Consider the following 22,647-nt stretch of genomic DNA (forward strand, 5'->3'; position numbering starts at 1 on the left):
AAAAGCAGCCAGCATAATTGAGGACCCCACGCACCCTGGACATTCTCTCTTCCACCTTCTTCCGTCGGGAAAAAGATACAAAAGTCTGAGGTCACGTACCAAACGACTGAAGAACAGCTTCTTCCCTGCTGCCATCAGACTTTTGATTGGACCCACCTTGCATTAAGTTGATCTTTCTCTACACCCTAGCTATGACTGTAACACTACATTCTGCACTCTCTCATTTCCTTCTCCATGAATGGTGTGTTTTGTCTGTATAGCGTGCAAGAAACAATAATTTTCACCAAATGTTAATACATGTGACAATAATAAATCAAATCAAAATTTCCTTCTCTATAAACGGTATGCTTTGTCTGTATAGCGCGCAAGAAACAATACTTTTCACTGTGTACTAATACATATGACAATAATAAATCAAATCAGAACTGAAGGAAGGTAGAAATTTGCCGGTATATACAAGTAAGTCTGACAGAAGAATCGGCCTGGCTTCTCTATTTTTCCAATTTCATTCTTAACCTCCATATTGCAACACGGGACATGGAAAGAGGCACATCCAATTAGCTATTCAGTGCTAATAGCATGGGGCTGCCGGCAATGCATTCAACAGAGCAATTTGTGCCTTGCGTAAGATCAAGATGCAGGAAGTAACGCGGGGGACACTGCAGGGGGATCCATCTGGGAGAAGCAAGAATGAAAACAGCGAGTGCAAAAACATCATTCATTGGTGAGAATTGTTACTTTACACTGGGAATTGCACGGTTGCGTTTTGCACGAAGAAACTCGGCGCTGATAAAAGGGGGGTGGGGAAGAGGGAAGAATTAAAAAATGTCTGGTAAGCCTCCACAAATCATTCCAGGCAGAATAATTGAAAGGAAAATCATTTCTGGAATTCTCCCCGGATTGCTGGTGCGTTGATTTATTGAGCGAATGTGGTACAAGTTCTCAGCGAGCAAGGTCTGATTAACCAGGCTCATTTTATATTTGAGTTAAAATATGGAGCAGATTTTGTGTCGGTGCTGCTAACTGGCCGGATTATTTTTTGGTGTGAAAATCCAAATTTACTAATCAAGAACACTCGATGCAGAGATTGGCTCTTGAACGGATCTGGAAATGTTCTTCCGGCTGAACTAGGATTTGACCTTCAGTGCGGAGTTCTTTTGGGGTTTTTTAAAAAATTAAATGACTCAAACCCTCAGTAAATTTCCAGATGACTGACGAGAAACCGCTGCCAGCGCAGATATGAACTTTGCCCGCAAGTTTTGGAGTTGCGAAATGCAATACTGAAGATTACTGGCTGTCTTTTTGTCATATTTTATTATCACGAGGCAATACCGGGTCTCGTCAAACAGACGAATTAATCCAAAGAAAGTAAACCTCCTTCTAGGAGCTGGAGGGATATAGACCACACACAGGAAATATAGGTCCATGCTGCACCATTTGCTCCGACCCCCCGAAACGGGGAATCTGTGCTTGTTCTAACACAGTCAGAAGTCTCACAACACCAGGTTAAAGTCCAACGGGTTTATTTGGTAGCAAATACCATAAGCTTTCGGAGCACTGCTCCTTCGAAGGAGGACTTTAACCTGGTGTTGTAAGACTTCTTACTGTGTTCACCCCAGTCCAACGCCGGCATCTCCACATCATGACTTGTTCTAACATGCAGCATTACACCGGTGGGCAGTTTCTGTAATCTTAGCAAAACCGCAACACTAACCGGATGTGATTACAGAACATCTGATTTGAACAGCCTTAACTTCCCCGCGAATGAAAGCAGTCGGGGTGGGACCCCGATTAAACCTGGGGGGAGCTGCATTCAGTGCTAACAAAATCCCCTACCCCCAATTATATTTGATTATTATTGTCTCATGTATTATCATACAGTGAAAAGTATTGTTTCTTGCGTGCTATACAGACGAAGCATACCATTCATAGAGAAGGAAATGAGTGTGTGCAGAATGTCTTGTTACAGTCAATATTAATGTGTTTCTTGCGGGTTTTTTCCCCTATTGGCACAGACCACCCAGCTGCTTTCAAATTAATTCAATTCCTTTGCTTCAGAAACGTATCTTCAAGCAGATTATAAACCCTGCCAAGCCCCAAGCCTCGCTTTTTTGGGGGGGTTGAAGTGACAGGATGTGACTCACTTTGAAAGGTTTCTAGCTGTTCAAAGACAAAACATGGCTCCCTAATCCACGCCTGTAAAATGGGTGCACCATGCATGATCTGCCTCCCACGTTTTGCTTGATGTAGGCAGCTCTGTGGAAAGATTGCGAGGAAATAGCGTAAAATAAACCTAGGGCAAAGAGTAAGATAAAGATACTGTGGATGCTGGATTCTGAAACAAAAACATCAAAATGCTCCAAAATCTCAGCTGGTCTGACAGCATCTGTGGACAGAGGATAGAGAGAGGAGAGGAGAGAGGCGAGAGCCAATGTTTCGAGTCGGGATGACCCTTCATCAGAGCTGAAGCATTTCTAGCATTTTCTGTTTTTGTGCCAAGGCAGGCCGTGCTGGGAAGGACGGCGGGTGAGCCTTTCGAGGCTTCCGTCGAAATGGTCCCAGCATTTTCTGATGTTGTTTCAGATTCCCAGTGTCCACAGTATTTTGCTTTTACCTTTATCAAACGGTGGCACGGTAGCACAGTGGTTAGCACTGCTGCTTCACAGCTCCAGGGACCTGGGATCGATTCCCGGCTTGGGTCACTGTCTGTGTGGAGTTTGCACATTCTCCTCGTGTCTGCGTGGGTTTCCTCCGGGTGCTCCGGTTTCCTCCCACAGTCCAAAGATGTGCGGGTTAGGTTGATTGGCTATGCTAAAATTGCCCCTTAGTGTCCTGGGATGCGTAGATTAGAGGGATTAGTGGGTAAAATATGTAGGGATATGGAGGTAGGGCCTGGGTGGGATTGTGGTCGGCGCAGACTCGATGGGCCGAATGGCCTCTTTCTGTACTGTAGGGTTTCTATGATTTCTATGAAACCCACATTCTGCTAAAACCTGCAAACGCTGGGAATCTGAAACAAAAACAGGAAATGCTGGAAAATCTCAGCAGGTCTGCCAGTATTTGTGGCGGCACGGTGGCACAGCGGTTAGCGCCGCTGCCTCACAGTGGTTAGTGCCGCTGCCTCACAGCACAGGGACCCGAGTTCAATTCTGGCCACTGTCTGTGTGGAGTTTGCACATTCTCCATGTGTCCGCGTGGGTTTCCTCTGGTTTCCTCCCACAGTCCGAAAGATGTGCGGGTTAGGTTGATTGGTCATGCTAAATTGTCACTTAATATGAGGGGGGCTCGCTAGGGTAAGTAGGTGGGGTTATGAGGATAGGGCATGGGTGGGATTTTTGTTGGTACAGACTGATGGGCGGAGTGGCCTCCTTCTGCGCTGTTGGGATTCTATGATTGGTGGAGAGAGAATAGAGCCAACGTTTCAAGTCAGGATGACACTGGGTGGAACCATAAAGAATCGCTTGGCTATCTGGCTGCAAGGCATTATTTTGCATGCACTGAATTGCAAAACAAGAATAAATGCCCCCACTCTCAGGGCTGGGTGAGGCGGTAGCTCTCCCCGGGGGTGAGGCGGTCTCCCTTGCTGGTTGTCCTCAGCCCAGCAGCCGCAGCCCGGGCTGTTTCATTGACATTTTGTGGAGATGCCGGCGTTGGACTTCATTGTCATTGACATTTCCCAGGGCAGCGATTCGAATGCGGTGTTTCCAATTGCAAGTGAGCAGCCAATCGTCTGCGTCTTCTGGGCGGGGATTCCCTCCTCCTCCTCTCCGCCCCCTTGCGTCACACACACGGTTGCCAGAGTAACGATTGTGACGCATCTCAAGGGGGCGGGAGGGGAAGGGGCGTGCTCTGCGCCGGGGTATAAGAAGGGCGCTCCGGGCAAGGTGCGGCGTTCAGTCCGCTGCTCCCAGGTTGCAAGAGGCTGGCACCAGTCTGAAAGGGATTAATTTCGGACAAGACATCATCACATCCCTTTCCATTCCATCCCATTCCATTCCAGCCGGCCTGCCTGCTCCTGTGGATTGATACTAACATGGCTCTGACTGAAACCGCAAGCGATTTCACCTATTCCAAAATGAGAGGCATCGTTGTGTTTCTAACTGGTATGTTACAAGAGCATGCGGTATCTAAGTAAAGGTGTCAGTGACACGGGGGGCTGGCAACACTTGGCCCTTGTCTACGGTGGGTTTAATCACCCAATCATAAAATGACAGAATGGACCACTTCCAAGTTTCAATGGCCTCTGAGCAAGAGGGCTACAGTGAAAGATGAGGTGTAAATGTCCCAAGACAGTTCCTGTATCTTGCTTTATGATTTGGGAATTCAATTTTTAACCATATGGCTAAAGTCTAAAACTGCATTTTGCTGTGACTTGACTGGAATGTGTTGTACATCCTCCCGGGTTCTGGATAGAACATGAATTGACAGATTTACTTGCGTAACATGCCTTCCCTCTACTAAACTCTATAGCATAGAAACTAAATGATAAACTGAAACCTCCCTGTTGAGGTTAATGGTTTTTGACATATTTGGAAGGATATGAGTTTGTTTCAAATTGGATTTAATGAACATTTTTATTTTTTTCCAGCTTTTATAAAGCAACGTAAAATTGGCTTGAATGACTTTATACAGAAGTTGGTCTCTAACCCACAGATTTGCCAGCAGTAAGTGGTTTTATTTGTTAGAATTTCAGTTCATTGTTAAGCATGCTTCTGATACTTGAGTATTTACATTTGCTTGCTGTTCATTGTTCAGACCTAGTTGAGGGTAGTACTTGATGCAAGGGTAGTCGGTGTTTTGGATGAGGCATTATATTGAGGCCCTCTTCAGGCAGGCATGAAGAGTGGCACAGTGGTTAACACTGCTGTCTCACAGTGCCAGGGACCTGGGTTCAATTCCGGCCTTAGGTCACTGTCTGTGTGGAGTTTACACATTCTCCCTGTGTCTGCGTGGGTTTTCTCTGGGTGCTCCGGTTTCCTCCCACAGTCTGAAGACGTGCTGGTTAAGTGCATTGGGCATGCTAAATTCTCCCTCAGTGTACCCAAACAGGTGCTGGAGTGTGGCAACTAGGGGATTCTGACAGTGACTTCATTGCAGTGTTAATGTAAGCTGACTTGTGACACTAATAAATAAATTTTAAATTAAAAAAGAAAGACCTCCTGGCACTTTTTTTGAAGTAAGAAGTCTCTCAACACCAGGTTAAAGTCCAACAGGCTTATTTGGTCGCAAAAGCCACTAGCTTTCGGAACCTTTTGCTACCAAATAAACCTGTTGGATTTTAACCTGGTGTTGTGAGACTTCTTACTGTGCCCACCCCAGTCCAACGCCGGCATCTCCACATGACTTTTTTGAAGATCAGGGGAGTTTTTCCTGGTTTCCTGGCAAACACCTATCCCTGCATTAACATTGCAGCAAATTATCTGGTCATTATCACTCCACTTTGTTTGTGGGAGTTTTGTGTGCAAGTTAGCTCCTTTGCTACAATGCCTGCACTTCAAATGACTTCATTGGCTGTAAGCACTTTGCAACATCTTGAGGTTGTGACAATTGTGAGAGGAGTGCATTGTTTTTCCTTTTTTAATCTTGTAGCATGAAATCAAACTGAGAGAAAGTATTAATCAAATTAACAAGCTTAGAACTGTCAACCATGCTTAATGGAATGTTTCTTTTGGCCAAATTGGATCAGGGAGACCAAAAGTTGAGAAATAGCACCACCCTTAGGTGGTTACTTTAAATTGGTCCAGAAAGCAAGCTTGACACAGTCAAATTTGTTGAAGTGTCATTCAAGTGAAGGCCACTTGTTTTGCCTTTAGTATAATGTATTTTGGATAGTTGGCGCTTAATTGTCAACTGTTTCTATTATGTTTTAGATTAAAATAAAATAAGTACTCGTATATTTTGCAGCCCAGATGTCCGCGTTTTCTTACAAATTGACCAAAACCAACCAAATGAAGCAGAAGCCTATTGTAATTCTAATAGAGTGAGTATCTGCCTTGAGTTAAAAAAATAAGTTCACATTTCCATGACATCTGAATTGCAAATCTAACAATCTGCACTTTATTTTGCTGCAGTCAAGCCTTGGTTCAGAAGAATTTGACCTTTCTACGTCCTATAGGTAAGAACAATATTTTGTACGTGTGTAAGAAATCTTGTTAGTTAATTTGACTTGGTTCAGTTAGTAGATATTTCTACAAGGATCAGCAAGTGATGCTGGTTTCAAGTCCAACTCCTGGACTTGAGCTCATAATTTAGACTGGCAGTACCAAAGGAATGCAGCATTGTCAGAAGAGTGCTATCTTTGATAGGGATAGGTAAAATCTCACATTGCTGTTTTAAGGATTCAGGAAGACATTAATAATCTGAGATAATTTAAAGAGAGAATGGGAGTTATTTGGTATTGTTGCTGTATTCCTCAAGTACCATTATGGGGGGCACAATGGTTAGCACTGCTGCCTCACAGCGCCAATGACCCGGGTTCGATTCCTGGCTAGGGTCATTGCCTGTGCGGAGTCTGCATGTTCTCCCCGTGTCTGCGTGGGTTTCCTCCGGGTGCTCCGGTTTCCTCCCACAGTCTGAAAGATGTGCTGGTTAGGTGGATTGGCCATGCTAAATTCTCTCTGTGTACCCGAACAGGCGCCAGAGTGTGGCGATTAGGAGATTTTCACAGTAACTTCATTGCAGTGTTAATGTAAGCCTCCTTGTGATATTCATAAATCTTAACATTAACTGGCTTCTTGTTACTATCATTGGGGGATTTTATCAACATAGTAATTCTATTATAAGGAAGGGCACAACTCTAATGTTGTATTTTCTTCTATACAGTGTGAAGCCTTCAGATTTTGACTACCTTCGAATAATTGGAAAAGGCAGCTTTGGAAAGGTTAGTGCAAGATTCTGATTGTCCTGTTTACTAATATCAACAGATACAGTTGATAAGAACCATTGGTGTTAATTTGCTGAATTTCAATCATTGAGTTTGCAGTTAACAGTTGACAGATTAAAGCATTGTCATGGCTGGACGTTCATTTCTGTATCAACTGCAATTTGAGAATCTGAATATCATTGATTCCAGGTACTTCTTGCCAAGCACAAAGAAACTGAGAAATATTTTGCAGTAAAAGTTTTGCAGAAGAAGATGATTCTGAAGAAGAAAGAGGTGAGCTTTGCAATTTCATAATTAGAGTGAGGTAGAAGCAGCAGATAAACATGAGGGTGGTGGGGAATTTGTGATAGTAATTACTGCGCGGTTTTAGAATGAGTCAATGTTGGAGCACCACAGAACAGCTGGATGAAACTTGTTTCCTGCTCAGTTGCTCCATTTTGATACAATGTTAGCTTACAGTAGCAAGGTTTCTGAACTTGAGGGCGACAAATTTATTGTCTCATGTCCCCTGGTGGCTGTTGAAAGAATGGCAGAGATCTGACACCCTGGGGTGTGGCTGGCATGCTTCTCGTGTGGAAAGTCCCACTGTTAAGCAGTGCTACTGAGATAAGCAGAAACCTTGCTAGTTTTACTAAAGGCCCCAAGTATCAATTGGAATTATATTTACTGTGCCTCTACCTGGCTAAATGTGTGTTTTATTTTCTTCAGCAAAAACATATCATGGCTGAGCGAAGTGTTCTCCTGAAAAATATGAAGCACCCTTTCTTAGTAGGGCTCCACTACTCCTTTCAAACTACAGACAAACTCTACTTTGTCCTGGACTATGTGAATGGAGGTGAAGTAAGTAGCCTTTACAACAGTATTTCACATTAACTTTAATACAGTCAAAAGAATCCTTAATATCCCACTCCCGTCTTGCCTGAGAATTCGAGGAATAAAGCCAATGACAGCTACATTACTAAGTGATGCAGGTTGAGGTCCCAGGTTCTGTATCTGATAACGTACTAACTTGGTCTAGGCCATCAGTTGGAATACTCCAAAACAGAAAATGTTGGGAAAATCTCAGCAGGTCTAACAGCATCTGTGGGCTAGAGAATAGAGCCAACGCTTCGAGTCTAGGTGACCCTTCGTCAGAGCTAGATGACTCTTTATCTAGCTATGACGATGAAGGGTCACTAGACTCGAAACGTTGGCTCTATTCTCTCCCCCACAGATGCTGTTAGACCTGCTGAGATTTTCCAGCGTTTTTTGTTTCAGATTCCAGCATCCGCAGTATTTTGCTTTTATCCTAGTTGGAATTCTCCAATTGGTCTCATTGCCCAGCTCTCCAACTGTTCTTCACTGACTCCTCCATGCGCATTTGAGAATTTCCAGCAGCCAGATTTTAGGTTACTGCAATCTCCTCTTGTTAATGGATACATGACCCAGTGACGAAAGTAGAATCTATCAATGTAAAAACGTGCATCATTGGTTTTTGTTTTGGCACTAGTTGCTGTGAGATTATTATGTTAGATGTGACGCAGTTCACACTATATCCAAACTAGATAGTATCCAGTTACATGTCCAATTCTTTAACTTAATTTGAAAATCAACTTATTGAACCATTTCGAAATGGTTCTTTAGCCAGTGAATATTCAGTATCTTTCAAGCGGATGATTATGCCGTGTTCCTATTGAATATTACATAGTTTTGATAAGAAAATTCCCTTTGTCCCCAGTCTCTGTTAGCAGATTTTAGCCAGAACAGTAGACAGGCCCAATATTTGCAACACCGTTCCATTAGGAAGGGGAAAACCTGTGTTCATTCGGAAGTAAACATTTTGTCAGTCTGGGGTAACATCAGGTTAGCCTTGGGACCATCCTATTGCTTGGGCTCACATATAGAATGGCTATTTTGGCACTATTGGTAACCTTTTAAGACAGAAGAGGGAAGGGAAACCAATTAGATGAGGAAAAGGATAATTTGGGAATGCCTGTTGGACTCTGAATCTTAATTTCACTTGAATGTTGTAATCCCAATGCAATTGGATATGTGTGGGATGCCTGATGGACAGGGACAGGAATGGACATTCCTGATGGACTGCATGGTTGTATTTTCTTGAGAAGCAGTGACGTGATTCATGACCCATTTGCTTTTGTAATCAAAGTAACCAATCATGGTAAATGTTTGGAAGATTAATCTTTTTTTTTGTGTGTGTTTTTTTTCCCAGCTATTCTACCACCTTCAGCGCGAGCATGTGTTTCTGGAGCCCAGAGCAAGGTTCTATGCTGCAGAAATTGCCAGTGCACTCGGCTACCTTCACTCCCTGCACATTGTTTACAGGTGTGTGACTCTAACCAGCCAAACACTCCATCAGTTCACACAATGAAAGGTTCAATATTCTCACTGTTCCTCTTGAGTAACTGTACATCCACAATGAAGCTTGTGATTGCTCCGCTACAAGGAACAGCTTATCCTAAAATACTTCCAAGTTTGAAGGAACATGTAGAGCACGCTGTGCAACGGAAAAGAGCTGGCATACAAATCTTAGAATCAGTTCTTAAAGCATAAGTTGAAAGGCTTCGGTTTTGAATTCCTGTTGGTAACTTGTGGGTCACGAGGTAAAGTTGGATGAAGTCATTCAGCTAATATCTCATCAGTTCAGCATGGATCTATAGTGCTCTTTTTAAAAATTATTGTCACAAGTAGGCTCACATTAACACTGCAATGAAGTTACCGTGAAAATCCCCTAGTCGCCACACTCGAGCACCTGTTTCGGGTACACTGAGGGCGAATTTAGCACAGCCAATCCACCTAACCAGTACGTCTTTTAAAATAAAGTACATTTATTAGTCACAAGCATGGCTTATATTAACACCGCAGTGAAATTCCTCAAGTCGCCACAATCTGGTGCCTGTTCGGGTCAATGCACCCTAACCAGCATGTCTTGCAGACTGTGGGAGGAAACCCACGCAGACACGGGGGGAACGTGCAAACCCCGCACAGACAGTGACCCAAGCCGGGAATCGAACCCAGGTCCCTGGCACTGAGGCAGCAGTGCTAACCACTGTGCCACTCTGCCGCCCCATGTGTCCTCAGACCTTTGTATCTTTTTCCCAACGGGAGAAGGTAGAAGAGAGAATGTCCGGGGTGCGTGGGGTCCTTAATTATGCTGGCGGCTTTGCTGAGGCAGCGGGAAGTGTAGACAGAGTCAATGATGGGAGGCTGGTTTGCGTGATGGACTGGGCTTTGATCATAACCTTTTGTAGTTTCTTGCGGTGTTGGACAGAGCAGGAGCCATACCAAGCTGTGATACAACCAGAGGATGCTTTCTATGGTGCATCTGTATAAGTTGGTGAGAGTCGTAGCTGACATACCAAATTTCCTTAGTCTTCTGAGAAAGTAGAGGTGTTGGTGGGCTTTCTTAACTATAGTGTTAGCATGGAAGGACCAGGACAGGTTGTTGGTGATCTGGACACCTAAAAACCTTAAGATCTTGACCATTTCTACTTCGTCCCCATTGATTTAGACAGGGGCATGTCCTCCACTATGCTTCCCAAAGTTGATGACTATCTCCTTTGTTTTGTTGACATTGGGGAGAGATTATTGTCATCACACCAGTTCACCAGATTCTCTATCTCTTTCTTGTACTCCGTCTCGTCATTGTTTGAGATCCGACCCACTACAGTGGTGTCATCAGCAAACCTGAAAATTGAGTTGGAGGGGAATTTGGCCACACAGTCATAGGTGCATAAGGAGTAGAGTAATGGGCTGAGGACACAGCCTTGTGGGGCACTGGTGTTGAGGATGATCGTGGAGGTGTTGTTGTCTATCCTTACTGATTTGCAGTCTGTGGGTTAGGAAGTTCAGGATCCAGTCGCAGAGGGAGGAGCTGAGCCCCAGGCCATGGAGTTTGGAGTTGAGTTTTGTTGGAATAATGGTGTTGAAGGCTGAGCTGTAGTCAATAAATAGGAGTCTGACATAGGTGTCTTTGTTAACTAGGTGTGGGTCATCTCAAATAATTTTACCCAAAGTGCTGAATAAATGAAGGCTGTTTTATTCCTCTGCTGTTCTGGGCTTAGTTTTTTTCACTCCTTCGTCACTGGCCCTACACGTGTCAGCTTTCCTACATTAATTGTATCTCATTACAAAGCACTGTAAGTTACTAACCATATCCTTTTTGTTAAAATGCAGAGACTTGAAGCCTGAAAATATCCTCCTGGATTCTCAGGGCCACATTGTGCTAACAGACTTTGGCCTGTGCAAAGAAGGAGTGGAACCAAACGGAACCACCTCCACGTTTTGTGGAACCCCAGAGGTAAGTGGCAGAGCCTCCTTCCGAAAGTATGGATACAGTATTGCCAATGACTTGTTGCATTACCTGCCAAGGATACCAGCTAGGTACAGACACCTGTGAAAAAGATGCCTTTGTAAATGATGCAACAGGAGTCTCCCCGTGCACCGTGTATTACAGAATTGGATATATGTTCAATAGAGAATGTTCTCCACAGCGTGGTTCTCCCATACAAGGTTCACTGTTTCTACTTAAACCGTGGACATTGTGGAGATGATTATCCCTGATGTGGAGTTGGGGCGGTGCAGGGCAGTTGTTAACTAGATCATCTGCTGTAACTTTGCAAAGATTACATTAAAATCTTTGCAAAGTTATGTTGGACAATCGGGCGATCCTTCCCCATTCTCTTTCAACCCACTCACCACTTCACTACGAACATCAGAACTGGGAAATCCTGTGACATTCATATAATGGGTCAAGTCAAATGGAATTCTCCACTGTCAACACCCTGGAGGTTACCATTGACCAGAAACTGAACTGGACTAGCCGTATAAACACTGTGGCTACCAGACCATCAAAGGCTAGGAATCTTGCAGCGAGTAACTCACAGCATTGTGGATGTACCTACACTGCAGACTGCAGTGGTTCAAGAAGGCAGCTCACCACCACCTTCTCGAGGGCAATTTGGGATGGGAAATTAATGCTATCAAGTCTGGTTCCTCATGGACTCTAGCTAATCACCTTTTTTACTCTGTGGGAATTCATGACTGTTGGTAGCTGAAATTGTATCAGGGCTTCAATCTGAGTTGCAATGCTGGGGTAGGAATGCATTACTAACATCAACTTGAGTCATTTTTAAAGTTTAATGGGTGGCACAGTGGTTAGCACTGCTACCTCAGTGCCAGGGATTAGTTTCCCAGCTTGGGGTCACTGTCTGTGCAGAGTCTGCACGTTCTCCCCGTGTCTGTGTGGGTTTCCTCCGGGTGCTCTGGTTTCCTCCCACAGTCCGAAAGATGTGCTAGTTAGGGTGCATTGGCCATGTTAAATTCTCCCCCAGTGTACCTGAACCGGTGCTGGAGTGTGGCGACTAGGGGATTTTCACAGTAACTTCATTGCTATGTTAATGTAAGCCTACTTGTGACACTAATAAATAAACTTTAAACTTTAGCTGGTATTGAAAAATCAGGGACCACCATCTATCTATGTATTGCAAACTCATCCACGATCTGCGGTGTCAGGACGTGGGGCAATGATCAGATCTCTATCTTTCCCAAATGGAAAAGACATTTGATGAAGAATGTAACATAAATGCAGCTTACAGCATCTTGCAAATGATTCAATGTAAATGTTTATCTTTCAGTATTTAGCCCCTGAAGTGTTACAGAAGCAAGCCTATGATCGAACAGTTGATTGGTGGTGCCTAGGATCTGTGCTGTATGAAATGCTGTATGGATTGGTAGGTACCTGTTCAAATCAATCATTTAATAGGTCAAGTCGAAGGTCAAATGGACTCTGGTGATATATTTACTATGCATTGGAAAAGATTTCCCCTCATAATCCTGAATCCCAAGCAGAGAGAGGTGCTTTGGTTAGTGGGTAACTCTCATCGAGTCTGCACCAACTACAATCCCACCCAGAAAAGTGAATGCTGGAGTGTTGGGTACATCAAGGCCACAGTGTTTTAAAGTTGATATTATTAGGAAGAAAGGTTAGACAGGCTAGGCTTGTATCCACTGGAGTTTTGAAGCACAAAAGGAGACTTGATTGAAACATAGAACATCCTGAGGGGGATTGACAGGGTGAATGTGGAAAAGGTGTTTTCTCTTGTGGGGAATCTAGAGCTCGGGGTCATTGTTTTAAACAGGCAGCCCCTTATTTTAAGACGGAGATGAGGAGGAGAAACTTTTCTGAGGATCCATGAGTCTTTGGGACTCTCTTCCTCAAAGTGGTGGCAGCAGAGTCTTTGAAGGCAAAGGTGGATGGCTTCTTGATGAGCAAGGGGATAAAAGGTTATTGGGGATAGGCAGGAATGTGGAGTTAAGACAACGAACAGATCAGCCATGATCTTATTGAATTGTGGAGCAGGTTCCGGAACTTTCCGACCATTCACGCTGGCAGGACCTTCAGTCCCACTGATCTTCCCCCACCCCACAGGGGGCGCGCTCAACAGGAAACCCTGTTGACAACAGCAGGACCAGAAGATTCTGCTCCCAGCCAATGGCAGGCCATATCTGTTGCCGTGAAATATGCGGCGGGTTGTGTGGGGAAATCCCGCCTGTGGAACAGAGCGGCCAATCCCAGCTCTTCATTCGTACAAGACTACAGGCAGAATAACTGCATCTCCTTAGATTTTATATGATTACATTAGGAGAATAAAGTATAATGTTTTTGGGCAGGCAAAATAAAAAATGATGATCACGTTTTTATCTTGAGGCTTTGGTTTCAACCCGAAGCTGATTGTGAATCTGCGTGCCAACCAGGTTCTAAACCAATCCTTTCTGTCACAGCCCCCATTTTATAACCGGAACACAGCGGAAATGTACAACAACATCCTGCACAAGCCACTGCAGCTCAAACCCAACGTTTCAAATTCTGCCCAAGAACTCTTAGAGGGCCTGCTTCAAAAAGACCGAGTGCGGCGACTGGGGGCCAAGAATGACTTTGTAAGTATATTGAAGGCTGAATTCTGTCTGTTAAACTTTAACGTCACACCATTTCACGGTGGCACAGTGATTAGCACTGCTGCCTCACAGTGCTAGGGATCTGGGTTCAATTCCCGACCTCGGGTCACTGTCTGCGTGGGGTTTGCACATTCTCCCCACGTCTGCGTGGGTTTCCTCCGGGTGCTCCGGTTTCCTCCCACAGTCTGAAAGATGTGCAGGTCAGGTGCATTGGCCGTGCTAACTTCTCCCTCCGTGAATCCGAACAGGTGCCGGAGTGTGGCGACTAGAGGATTTTCACAGGAACTTTATTGCAGTGTTAATGTAAGCCTACTTGTGACAGTAATAAATAAACTTTTTTAAAACTAAAAAATTCCAATATACCATTCTGATACAAGGCAACATTTACTCTAACACTGGTTACTCTACGCTAACATGTCTGTCCTGGTGACAGAAATGTCATTCAGTTGTATTCCCCAGTATGCTTGATTGTCTATTCAAATTCAGTAACAATTCTGCCCCTTTTAAGCCAGCCCTTTCTCTTCCTGTGTTGTTACTGTACCAGTTTCTGGACTGGAGATTCTATTGCATGTTGTTTGAATTCTGTTTATTTATGCCATGCTCCCCTAATGAGGGAAGGGCTGTGGATGTTGTCTACATGGACTTTAAGGCATTTAACAAGTTCCTTCATGGCAGGCTAGTGCGAAAGATTAAATCTCTCAGGATCAGGGGTGAACTAGCTAGATGGATTCAAAACTGGCTTGGCCATAGAACACAGTAAGAGTTTTAACAACACCAGGTTAAAGTCCAACAGGTTTATTTGGTAGCAAATAAACCTGTTGGACTTTAACCTGGTGTTGTTAAAACTCTTACTGTGTTTACCCCAGTCCAACGCCGGCATCTCCACATCTTGGCCATAGAAGACAGAGGGTAGCGGTGGAAGGGTGTTTTTCTGAATGGAGGCCTGTAACTAGTGGTGTTCCGCAGGGATCAGTGCTGGGACCTCTGCTGTTTGTAATATATATAAATGACTTGGAAGAAAACGTAGCTGGTCTGATTAGCAAGTTTGCGGATGATGCCAAGATTGCTGGAGTTGCGGATAGTGATGAAGCTTGTCAGATAATACAGCAGGATATAGATAGACTGGGAAATTGAGCGTAGAAATGGCAGATGGAATTTAATCCAGACAAATGCGAGGTGATGCATTTTGGTCGATCCAATTCAGGTGGGAGCTATAAAATAAATGGCAGAACCACCAGGAGCCTAGACACATAGATCTGGGAGCACAGATCCAAAGATCCTTAAATGGCAGCATGGGCGGAAAAGGTGGTGAAGAAAGCATACGGCATGTTTGCCTTCATCGGACGGGGCATTGAGTACAAAAGTTGGCAAATTATGTTAGTTATATAAAACATTGGTTAGGCCACATTTGGAATACTGTGTCCAATTCTGGTCACCACACTACCAGAAGGACGTGAAGGCTTTGGAGAGAGTACAGAAAAGGTTTACCAGGATGTTGCCTAGTTTGGAGGGTATTAGCTATGAGGAGAGATAGAATAAACTGGGATTGTTCTCCCTGGAAAGACAGAGGCTGAGGGTGATCTGATAGAAGTTCATAAAATTGAGGGGTATTGATAGGGTGAACAGTTGGAAGTTTTTTCCCAGGGCAGAAATGACAATTACAAGGGGGCACAAGTTCAAGGTAAGGGGGGAAAGGTTCATTGGAAATGTGCGGGGGAAGATTTTTAGAGCGGGTGTAAATGGAATGCACTGCCAAATGAGGTGGTTGAGGCAGATACGTTAGTGACATTTAAGACTTATCTGGATAGACACATGAACAGACGGGGAATAGAGGGATACAGGTGGTTGGTGTAGATAGGACAATGTGATCGGCACAGCCTTGGCAGGCCAAAAGGCCTGTTCCTGTGCTGTATTGTAATTTGTTCCTGAAGACATTGTCGAGGGCAACTACTTGTGTGAGTGGAGGATGAAGTTGAGAGCTATTTGACCATTTGGGGCATCACGCAACCAATTACAACTGTCCAGCTCCTGACTGGATAAACCAAGTTAATGGCTGTTAACATGCACCTTGTGACCATCCCTTTCGTTTTCCTTCTCTTCCACAGTTGGAGCTGAAGTTTCATTCATTCTTTTTACCAATTAACTGGGATGACCTCATGGCTAAGAAAATCTCTCCTCCATTTGTTCCAACTGTGGTGAGTAGAATCTCCACAATTTTGGTAAATATGTTGACCTGGATAATACTGCGCTTTTGGGAAACAGCATTTCAAAGAATTCCTCCTGCAGCACTTTGCTTCACAACGCTTTTTCCCAGCAGCTATTCATCTGTATATTGTAAAGGATTTTTGAAAAAGCCCTAGAAATGGTGAATACAAGTTTGGCCCAAAAGTTCACTTCTTCATTACACTGTTCTCTCTCCCACAATAAACTGCTTAATTTTTACATTGGAACGCTCCCCGTGCTCCCATCTTGACTCTAGACTCTGATTCACTCATAGATTTTACTGTACAGTTCAAAAGGGGCTGGCAATTGGAATGTGGCTGTTGCTACGTCCAATACATTTTTACCCATTTTCTCTCTCAGAAATGTGAAGCTGCTACCAGCTCTCTCCAACATGGCTCTTTATGCCTGAGCTTAAATGTTGACCCGGTATTTCACTGGGGGGGGGAGAGGCAGACATTGAAGGGAGTAGGACCACCGGCCAGATCTAACCCAATACCGGCCAGCATAATTTCGGCCAAAGGGCCTGCAGAATTTTTAATTCATTACCTTGTTAATTGTATTTGTCAATTTTAAAAGGCCTCAGCTGCTGTCAGGCAGTTTGAATCAGCTGCTCGCACCTTGTTCCAGTGTGGTTACCTTGGCGCTTGCGTCACTAGTCGTTATAGTGAGTTATTTAGCGAGGCTTTGTTTCCAAGAAGCATATTCAATGGCTTTTTAATTTTGGTTGTATTGCACACAACATTCTGGCTGTAAGTTCATGATATTGGCGTTTTTATTTTTCTGATGTGCAAGGGAGGTTCTGATAGGTTACGCAATCACCCGAGATGCATCCTAATTTCCCAGAAGTGCCGTACAGCATCGAGCTTACCCCTGTTATCACCGTGACTGGTGCAAATTGAAGTGTGATAATGAAGGGCGTCACCAGTGACATTTGAATATTCTTTGGAAAAAAAAAAAACCGCTTCCACTTGGTTCTAGGTATTGGGTGGGACATAGGAATTAGCAGCACAAGAAGCCAATTCGGTGCATGGTCTCCACGACTTAAAACTGCTGTAGTTTAAAAATAAAGGTGAGCGGCATTATCCATTTGCATTAATGCCGATTTTAATGTTGCTAGTTGTAGCAAATCAAAGGCTCAATTTTATTTGGAGCAGAGTGGTGTATTTCACCAGAACTGAGGGGCACAGATCAGCGAGATAGTCAACATCTTTTCCCAAAGGTAGGGGAGTCTGAAACTAGAAGGCACAGGTTTAAGGTGAGAGGGGAGAGATACAAAAGTGTCCAGAGGGGCAATGTTTTTCACACAAAGGGTGGTGAGTGTCTGGAACAAGCTGCCAGAGGTAGTAGTAGAGGCGGGTACAATTTTATCTTTTAAAAAGCCTTTAGATAGTTACATGGGTAAGATGGGTATAGAGGGATATGGGCCAAATGTGGACAATTGGGGCTAGCTTAATGGTTTAAAAAAGGGGTGGCATGGACAAGTTGGGCCGAAGGGCCTGTTTCCATGCTGTAAACCTCTGACTCAAGTCAACCCTGTGGGATTGTGGATTTAATCAGGAAAATTTCTGCTTTTAATACAACAACAAAAAATTAAATTTAAAAATAAAGCTTAAACTGGTGAAAATATATTTACTCACCAAGAAATGCAATGAGCAATTCTCACACCGGTTATAACCAGAGGGCGGGATCTTCCAGCCGTGCTCGCCCCAAAACCGGAAAATCCCACCAGAGGTCAAGGGACCTTTGCATGATCCGTGTTCCGCCCGCTATGATTCCCGTGGCGGGAGGGATGGGAAGATTCTGCAGAGTATTTAACAATGGCTTTTGGGTGAAAATGGAGAAGTCTGGCAGCTGACTTTAAACATCTTGTGCTAATTTCATGCGAGGTACATGATATTCCATTAGTGCCTTAATGAATGAAATCCTTGGGGGTTTTTTTTTTGTTAAAGCACAAAAGATTTTATGGTTCTGAATAGAAATTTAATTGATTTATTCCAGCCAAAATAGTTGTGATGCACTTATTTATTGCAGTTATTTTAAACAATCACTTTATTGGACAAGGAATTCTGACAATGTCAGGATGATTAATGAAAGAATCATTTTTTTGTAAGAATTTCCAGTACTTTAATCTTTTCTGGTTTTGGTATCTACATTCGTGGAGCACTGTCATTGTCCTACCCTGTTATACTGACCTTCAATTAGTGGACAATTGCATTCTTGTGAACACATCTGCCATCAATGGTATGGAACGTACCAGGGATGCATTCCAGAAATGCAGTGCATATTTTCGGTGCACTTTTTGTATTGCTCAATGCCAAAAAAAACAGTTTTTGTCAGTACAGTCCCACAAAGCATCTCCTGCTAAACCAAATCTAATGTCCACCTTCATGCCAAGTTTGGCGTTGGTGGGAGGGGCATTTAAACAGGGGGGGTGCGTGCTAGGTGGATCCCCTGCTCCACTTTAAGTCTGTGGTGTGGAGGCTCATGGGTGACCTTCGTCAGTTTTGACAAACAGTCATCTGGACTTGAAATGTCAGCTGTTTTCTCTCCTTACAGATGCTGCCAGACCTGCTGAGATTTTCCAGCATTTTCTCTATTGGTTTCAGATTCCAGCATCTGCACTAATTTGCTTTTATGGGTGACCTTCCTGCCCCACCACTAGTTGGAACCTGTATGTGGACAATTAATGCCCACAAGGCCTCGTCCGGCTGCTGCTAGTGTTCACTGTGGTGGGCAGGGGCACTTGACCTGCTTGAAGCCTGAAATGTAAACTCCATTGGGATTGGGCAACCTGTTGGGAGGTCCCTTGGAGGCCCACTCAGTTTCTGATTGAGACCCCAACATTGGGAAGATTTGGGAGGGGGAGGCGGTGCCAAGTGGACCTACAGAGAGCCCTTGCCATCCGTCACCCATGGCCTGGGTCTCTGTGCTCCTGGGCCTCAGATTGGTGCACTACCAGCAGCAGCCACTGACTTTCCAGGGCTGACGTTGAGCAGTTGAAAAGTTGCTGGCCCCTGATTGGCTGGCAGCTCTTAGAAGGTGGGACTTAATCCCTGGGGTCCTTCATCCAGGGAAGACCTGCTGTTGCCCTGTTAAGTTCCTGATTGGCACTTGACGTGGCGGGCATTCCCAATATGGGGCTCCTGCCAGTTCTCCAGCCAGTGGGCAAGACTTCCATTGCCTGCATTAAATTCCACCCAATATCTGGGTTAATTCTACCCTGACAGTGTCCTGGATTCTTATGCTCAATCATGAAAGTGTTCTATCTTCAATTCTGTATCCTTGGTATCAGTTGTTGGCTGGATAAATCGTGTCTCTTGCTAGCCTGCATGGATGATTTATGGTTTTAATCTATCTCGGGTGTCTCTGTGGCCCAGATATTCATCATTTTGCTCAGGAATATTTTTCCACTCAATGTTGCATTTTTTTTTGGTCAACCTACAAACATCTAACCAGTTTAGACAAAACCATTTTCATTAATCTAATGACTGCAGCTATTTAAATTTAAATGGCTTAATGTCAAACTTCAAGAGCTTAAATAGTTTCTGTTTATCTTTCACAGACTGGACCCACTGATTTGCAACATTTCGACCCAGAGTTTACCCAGCAACCAGTTTCAACCTCCGTTGCAAGTTCGCCGGAAGATTTTCTGATTACTGCCAGTGCCCGAGAGGCTGCTGAAGCTTTCCTTGGATTCTCCTACGTTCCTCCTGTAGATGATACCTACCTATAATAAACTAGGTGGACTATTCGACCCTGTTTTAAATAGCAAAGAACAGATGAGGTTAAAAGCCCTCTGCACATTGTGCACCTTACTGCATGAGAATTGACGTCTCGGAGTCTCTTTTGCTGAAGAAAACTTTCCGTAGGAGTAAATATCTTCCTATTGCAGCATTCGGTATTTGTCAACATCTTCAGTGGAAGGATCTCATCGACTTTGCTCTAATTTGACAAAAGGTGTAAATTTTGTGCAGATTCACAATTTCCCTTCTGCTTGCCCATATTATACAGAAGGAGGTCTTATGGATGCTATCCACCCAAAATATATCACTGACTCGTGCGGGTGATAAACTCCACCCCGGTAGCAAAGTGCACCGAGCATTCTACTGAGAAAACTCGATGAAGCAGAATCACTATCTCTTTATTTTTAAATTGAATCGCGAATTTAACAGAACCTGCTCCTACTTCAAGAGATGGTTTGTTTGAGTGGGAAGTGCCGCTACTATTTGCCAAAGGTTTTTTTTTCTGGGAAAATGCTCTCCGTCCGATCCATAAGTTTGTCCTTAATTGGCAGAAAAATGTGCTCTACATTCCACACAAGAATTGATTACTTGTTACAGACTAAGTATTTAATGAAGTACTTAATGATAAAGTACAATCAGGACCATTTACAACTTTACCAACAGATCTAAGACTTTGCATTTTTTTCATGCGAATGTACCTTGCTGTTTGAGAAAGAGGCATTGAGAAAGTTGTCAGTCTTATACAGACCGAAGACCTTGTTTTCACTTCTTCTTTTAGAAGAGTAGTTCTTATTACCTGTTAACCTTTGACCTGGTGCAGAAATACTAACTGGAGTCGTCTTCAAACTTAAACCAAATACTCGTTCTTTAGTTTAGATGAATATCGTGAACTAAATTATTCACAATTCTCGATTTCTCACTACACCACGCCAGTATGTGAATCCACCATTTTTGAAGACTTTTGTTTTGAATCCAAGAAGCCTGGATGTAGGGCCAGCAAGACAACACCAAGCCGAAAGAAATCAGATTTTGGGTTGGGTTTTACAAGCCCGATACAGCTATAGAAGGAAGAACAGATTTTTGAAGGAAAGAGAAAGTGGTTAAGGAGTTCCCAGTTTTGAGTCCCCGGGATGAGTCCGAAGAGAGAATTTAAGATGGGTGGGAGTTAGGGAACCTATGGATGAAGAATCAAACTGGATTGAAACAATCAAGCTCAAGATAATTAATGTATGTGTGAGGGAGGTGGTGGGGAGTGATGACATGATGGGTGGTGGGGAACCAAGAGATTAGACCATCCTTGTAGGATGTGACTGATGGTAACGCTAGTCCAGACTGCTGGGGTACCACCTACTGATGAGATTACAATTTGAAAGTTGGACTGTGCAGTCCCCAAAGGGTTAAATAACTGCAGTATTGATATTTCTTTCATATGTGAAAGACTCTATTTAATTTCTCTTTATTTACACATGTTGTAAACAAAAGTGGCTCCTTGGAAACATTGAGAACAGTATTTAAAATGTTATGGTACATATCCTAGATTGCAATCAGTAATTTTGTTTTAATCCGAGTAGTGTAGGCAGCCAAGTACTGCAGTTGCTCTGTGAGGCCCCACAGGCTTCAACTGTACTGCAGTGGTGTTGGATTGCTGTAATCTAATGCGGCTTTGAGTCAGCATTGTCACTAGGGCTTCTACAATACGTTAGAAGTTTAAAGTTTATTTTATTCGTCACAAGTAAAGCTTGCATTAACATGGCAATTAAGTTACTGTGAAATTCTCCTAGTCGCCACAATCTGGTGCCTGTTCGGGTCAATGCACCTAACCCAATGGAGGAAACCCACGCAGACACGGGGAGAATGTGCGAACTCCACACACACTGACCCAAGCCGGGAATTGAACCAAGGTCCCTGGTGCTGTGAGGCCACAGTGCTAACCACTGTGCCGCCCAATGGTGAATATATAGAGATTTCCTGAACTGTATAAAAACACCCAGTCAATTTTGGAAAGAGCACCTTGACCAATATAACACTGTGCTGAAATATTAGCATTAGGAACTGTTTAAATTAAAATATCACAACATCTTAAAATGATGAGCCACTTATTCCATGGCATATTAGTTCCAGCATGCTTTAAGCGTGGTGATGACACAGTCTGGTGTCAGGGTACCAATTAATAAGGAAGAGTTGACCTGCGTCAAACATCATTCACCATGAATACGTCTGCAATTTTTAGTACAAAGTGACTCTCCCTGCTCCTAAAACAGTCCATCTGACTGAAAATCCATCAAGGTTAGTTTTGTGCACATGGGTTTGTGTAAGGACTCTACCAAGAATTTAATATGGAAAAAAAATTAATGAACTGCTGTGTTATTTATGAATATGAACATATGTGAAATAGAGATCTCTAGACAGACTGTGCATACATATATATGATATAAGATCAGACCATCTGTATCAGTTTCTGACTTCCAATGGCAACGTATTTCTAATTTTAATGTAATGGTTTATAATGGACACATTTTGACAGAACCAATAAACTGAATGCTTATTACAGCAAAGATGAACTGGTTTGTGCCGCTTGTTTTTTCTTCTCCCTCGTTGTGGGGTGAGGCTTATTGGAACGGGGTGGGGTGGGTGGGTTTGGAAGGGAAGACAATTCCTGTCCTCGAGTCAAAATCTCTCCTATCCAGAGATACAGTAAGTAGTCTCTCAACACCAGGTTAAAGTCCAACAGGTTTATTTGATAGCACGAGCTTTCAGAGCGTTGCCCCTTCATCAGGTGAGTCAGGGCGGCACGGTAGCACAGTGGTTAGCACTGCTGCTTCACAGCTCCAGGGTCCCGGGTTC

The 22,647-nt window shown here is 43.7% G+C and overlaps 1 protein-coding gene across 4 annotated transcripts; it reads left to right on the forward strand.

Annotated features, from left to right (window-relative positions):
- Positions 1 to 546: 546 nt before the first annotated feature.
- LOC144509390 (serine/threonine-protein kinase Sgk1) lies at positions 547 to 22,364 on the forward strand. Of its 4 annotated transcripts, none has more exons than XM_078238181.1 (13): positions 547 to 724; positions 4,589 to 4,664; positions 5,905 to 5,980; positions 6,072 to 6,115; positions 6,823 to 6,880; positions 7,073 to 7,156; positions 7,592 to 7,723; positions 9,093 to 9,205; positions 11,057 to 11,180; positions 12,517 to 12,612; positions 13,664 to 13,819; positions 15,943 to 16,032; positions 19,623 to 22,364. In XM_078238181.1, the coding sequence occupies exons 1-13, from the start codon at positions 691 to 693 to the stop codon at positions 19,791 to 19,793; spliced, it is 1,254 nt and encodes a 417-aa protein (XP_078094307.1). In that variant the 5' UTR covers positions 547 to 690; the 3' UTR covers positions 19,794 to 22,364. The 4 variants fall into 4 exon arrangements, with proteins under 4 accessions (XP_078094307.1, XP_078094306.1, XP_078094305.1 ...); XM_078238180.1 differs by having other exon boundaries at positions 625 to 724; positions 6,069 to 6,115; XM_078238179.1 differs by lacking the exon at positions 547 to 724 and adding an exon at positions 3,856 to 4,103.
- The last annotated feature ends 283 nt before the right edge of the window (positions 22,365 to 22,647 follow it).

This window comes from Mustelus asterias, chromosome 21 (genome assembly GCF_964213995.1).
Source record: "Mustelus asterias chromosome 21, sMusAst1.hap1.1, whole genome shotgun sequence".
In the NCBI taxonomy this organism is placed as follows: Eukaryota; Metazoa; Chordata; class Chondrichthyes; order Carcharhiniformes; family Triakidae; genus Mustelus; species Mustelus asterias.

What these genes read in the sequence shown, in the direction of transcription:
- LOC144509390 (XM_078238178.1), top strand. Translation starts at nt 4,034, where the DNA reads ATGGCTCTGACTGAAACCGCAAGCGATTTCACCTATTCCAAAATGAGA. An exon ending in TGGGGGCCAAGAATGACTTT is followed by an intron (nt 13,820 to 15,942) that starts GTAAGTATATTG and finishes TCTCTTCCACAG; the next exon opens with TTGGAGCTGAAGTTTCATTC. An exon ending in CTCCATTTGTTCCAACTGTG is followed by an intron (nt 16,033 to 19,622) that starts GTGAGTAGAATC and finishes TATCTTTCACAG; the next exon opens with ACTGGACCCACTGATTTGCA.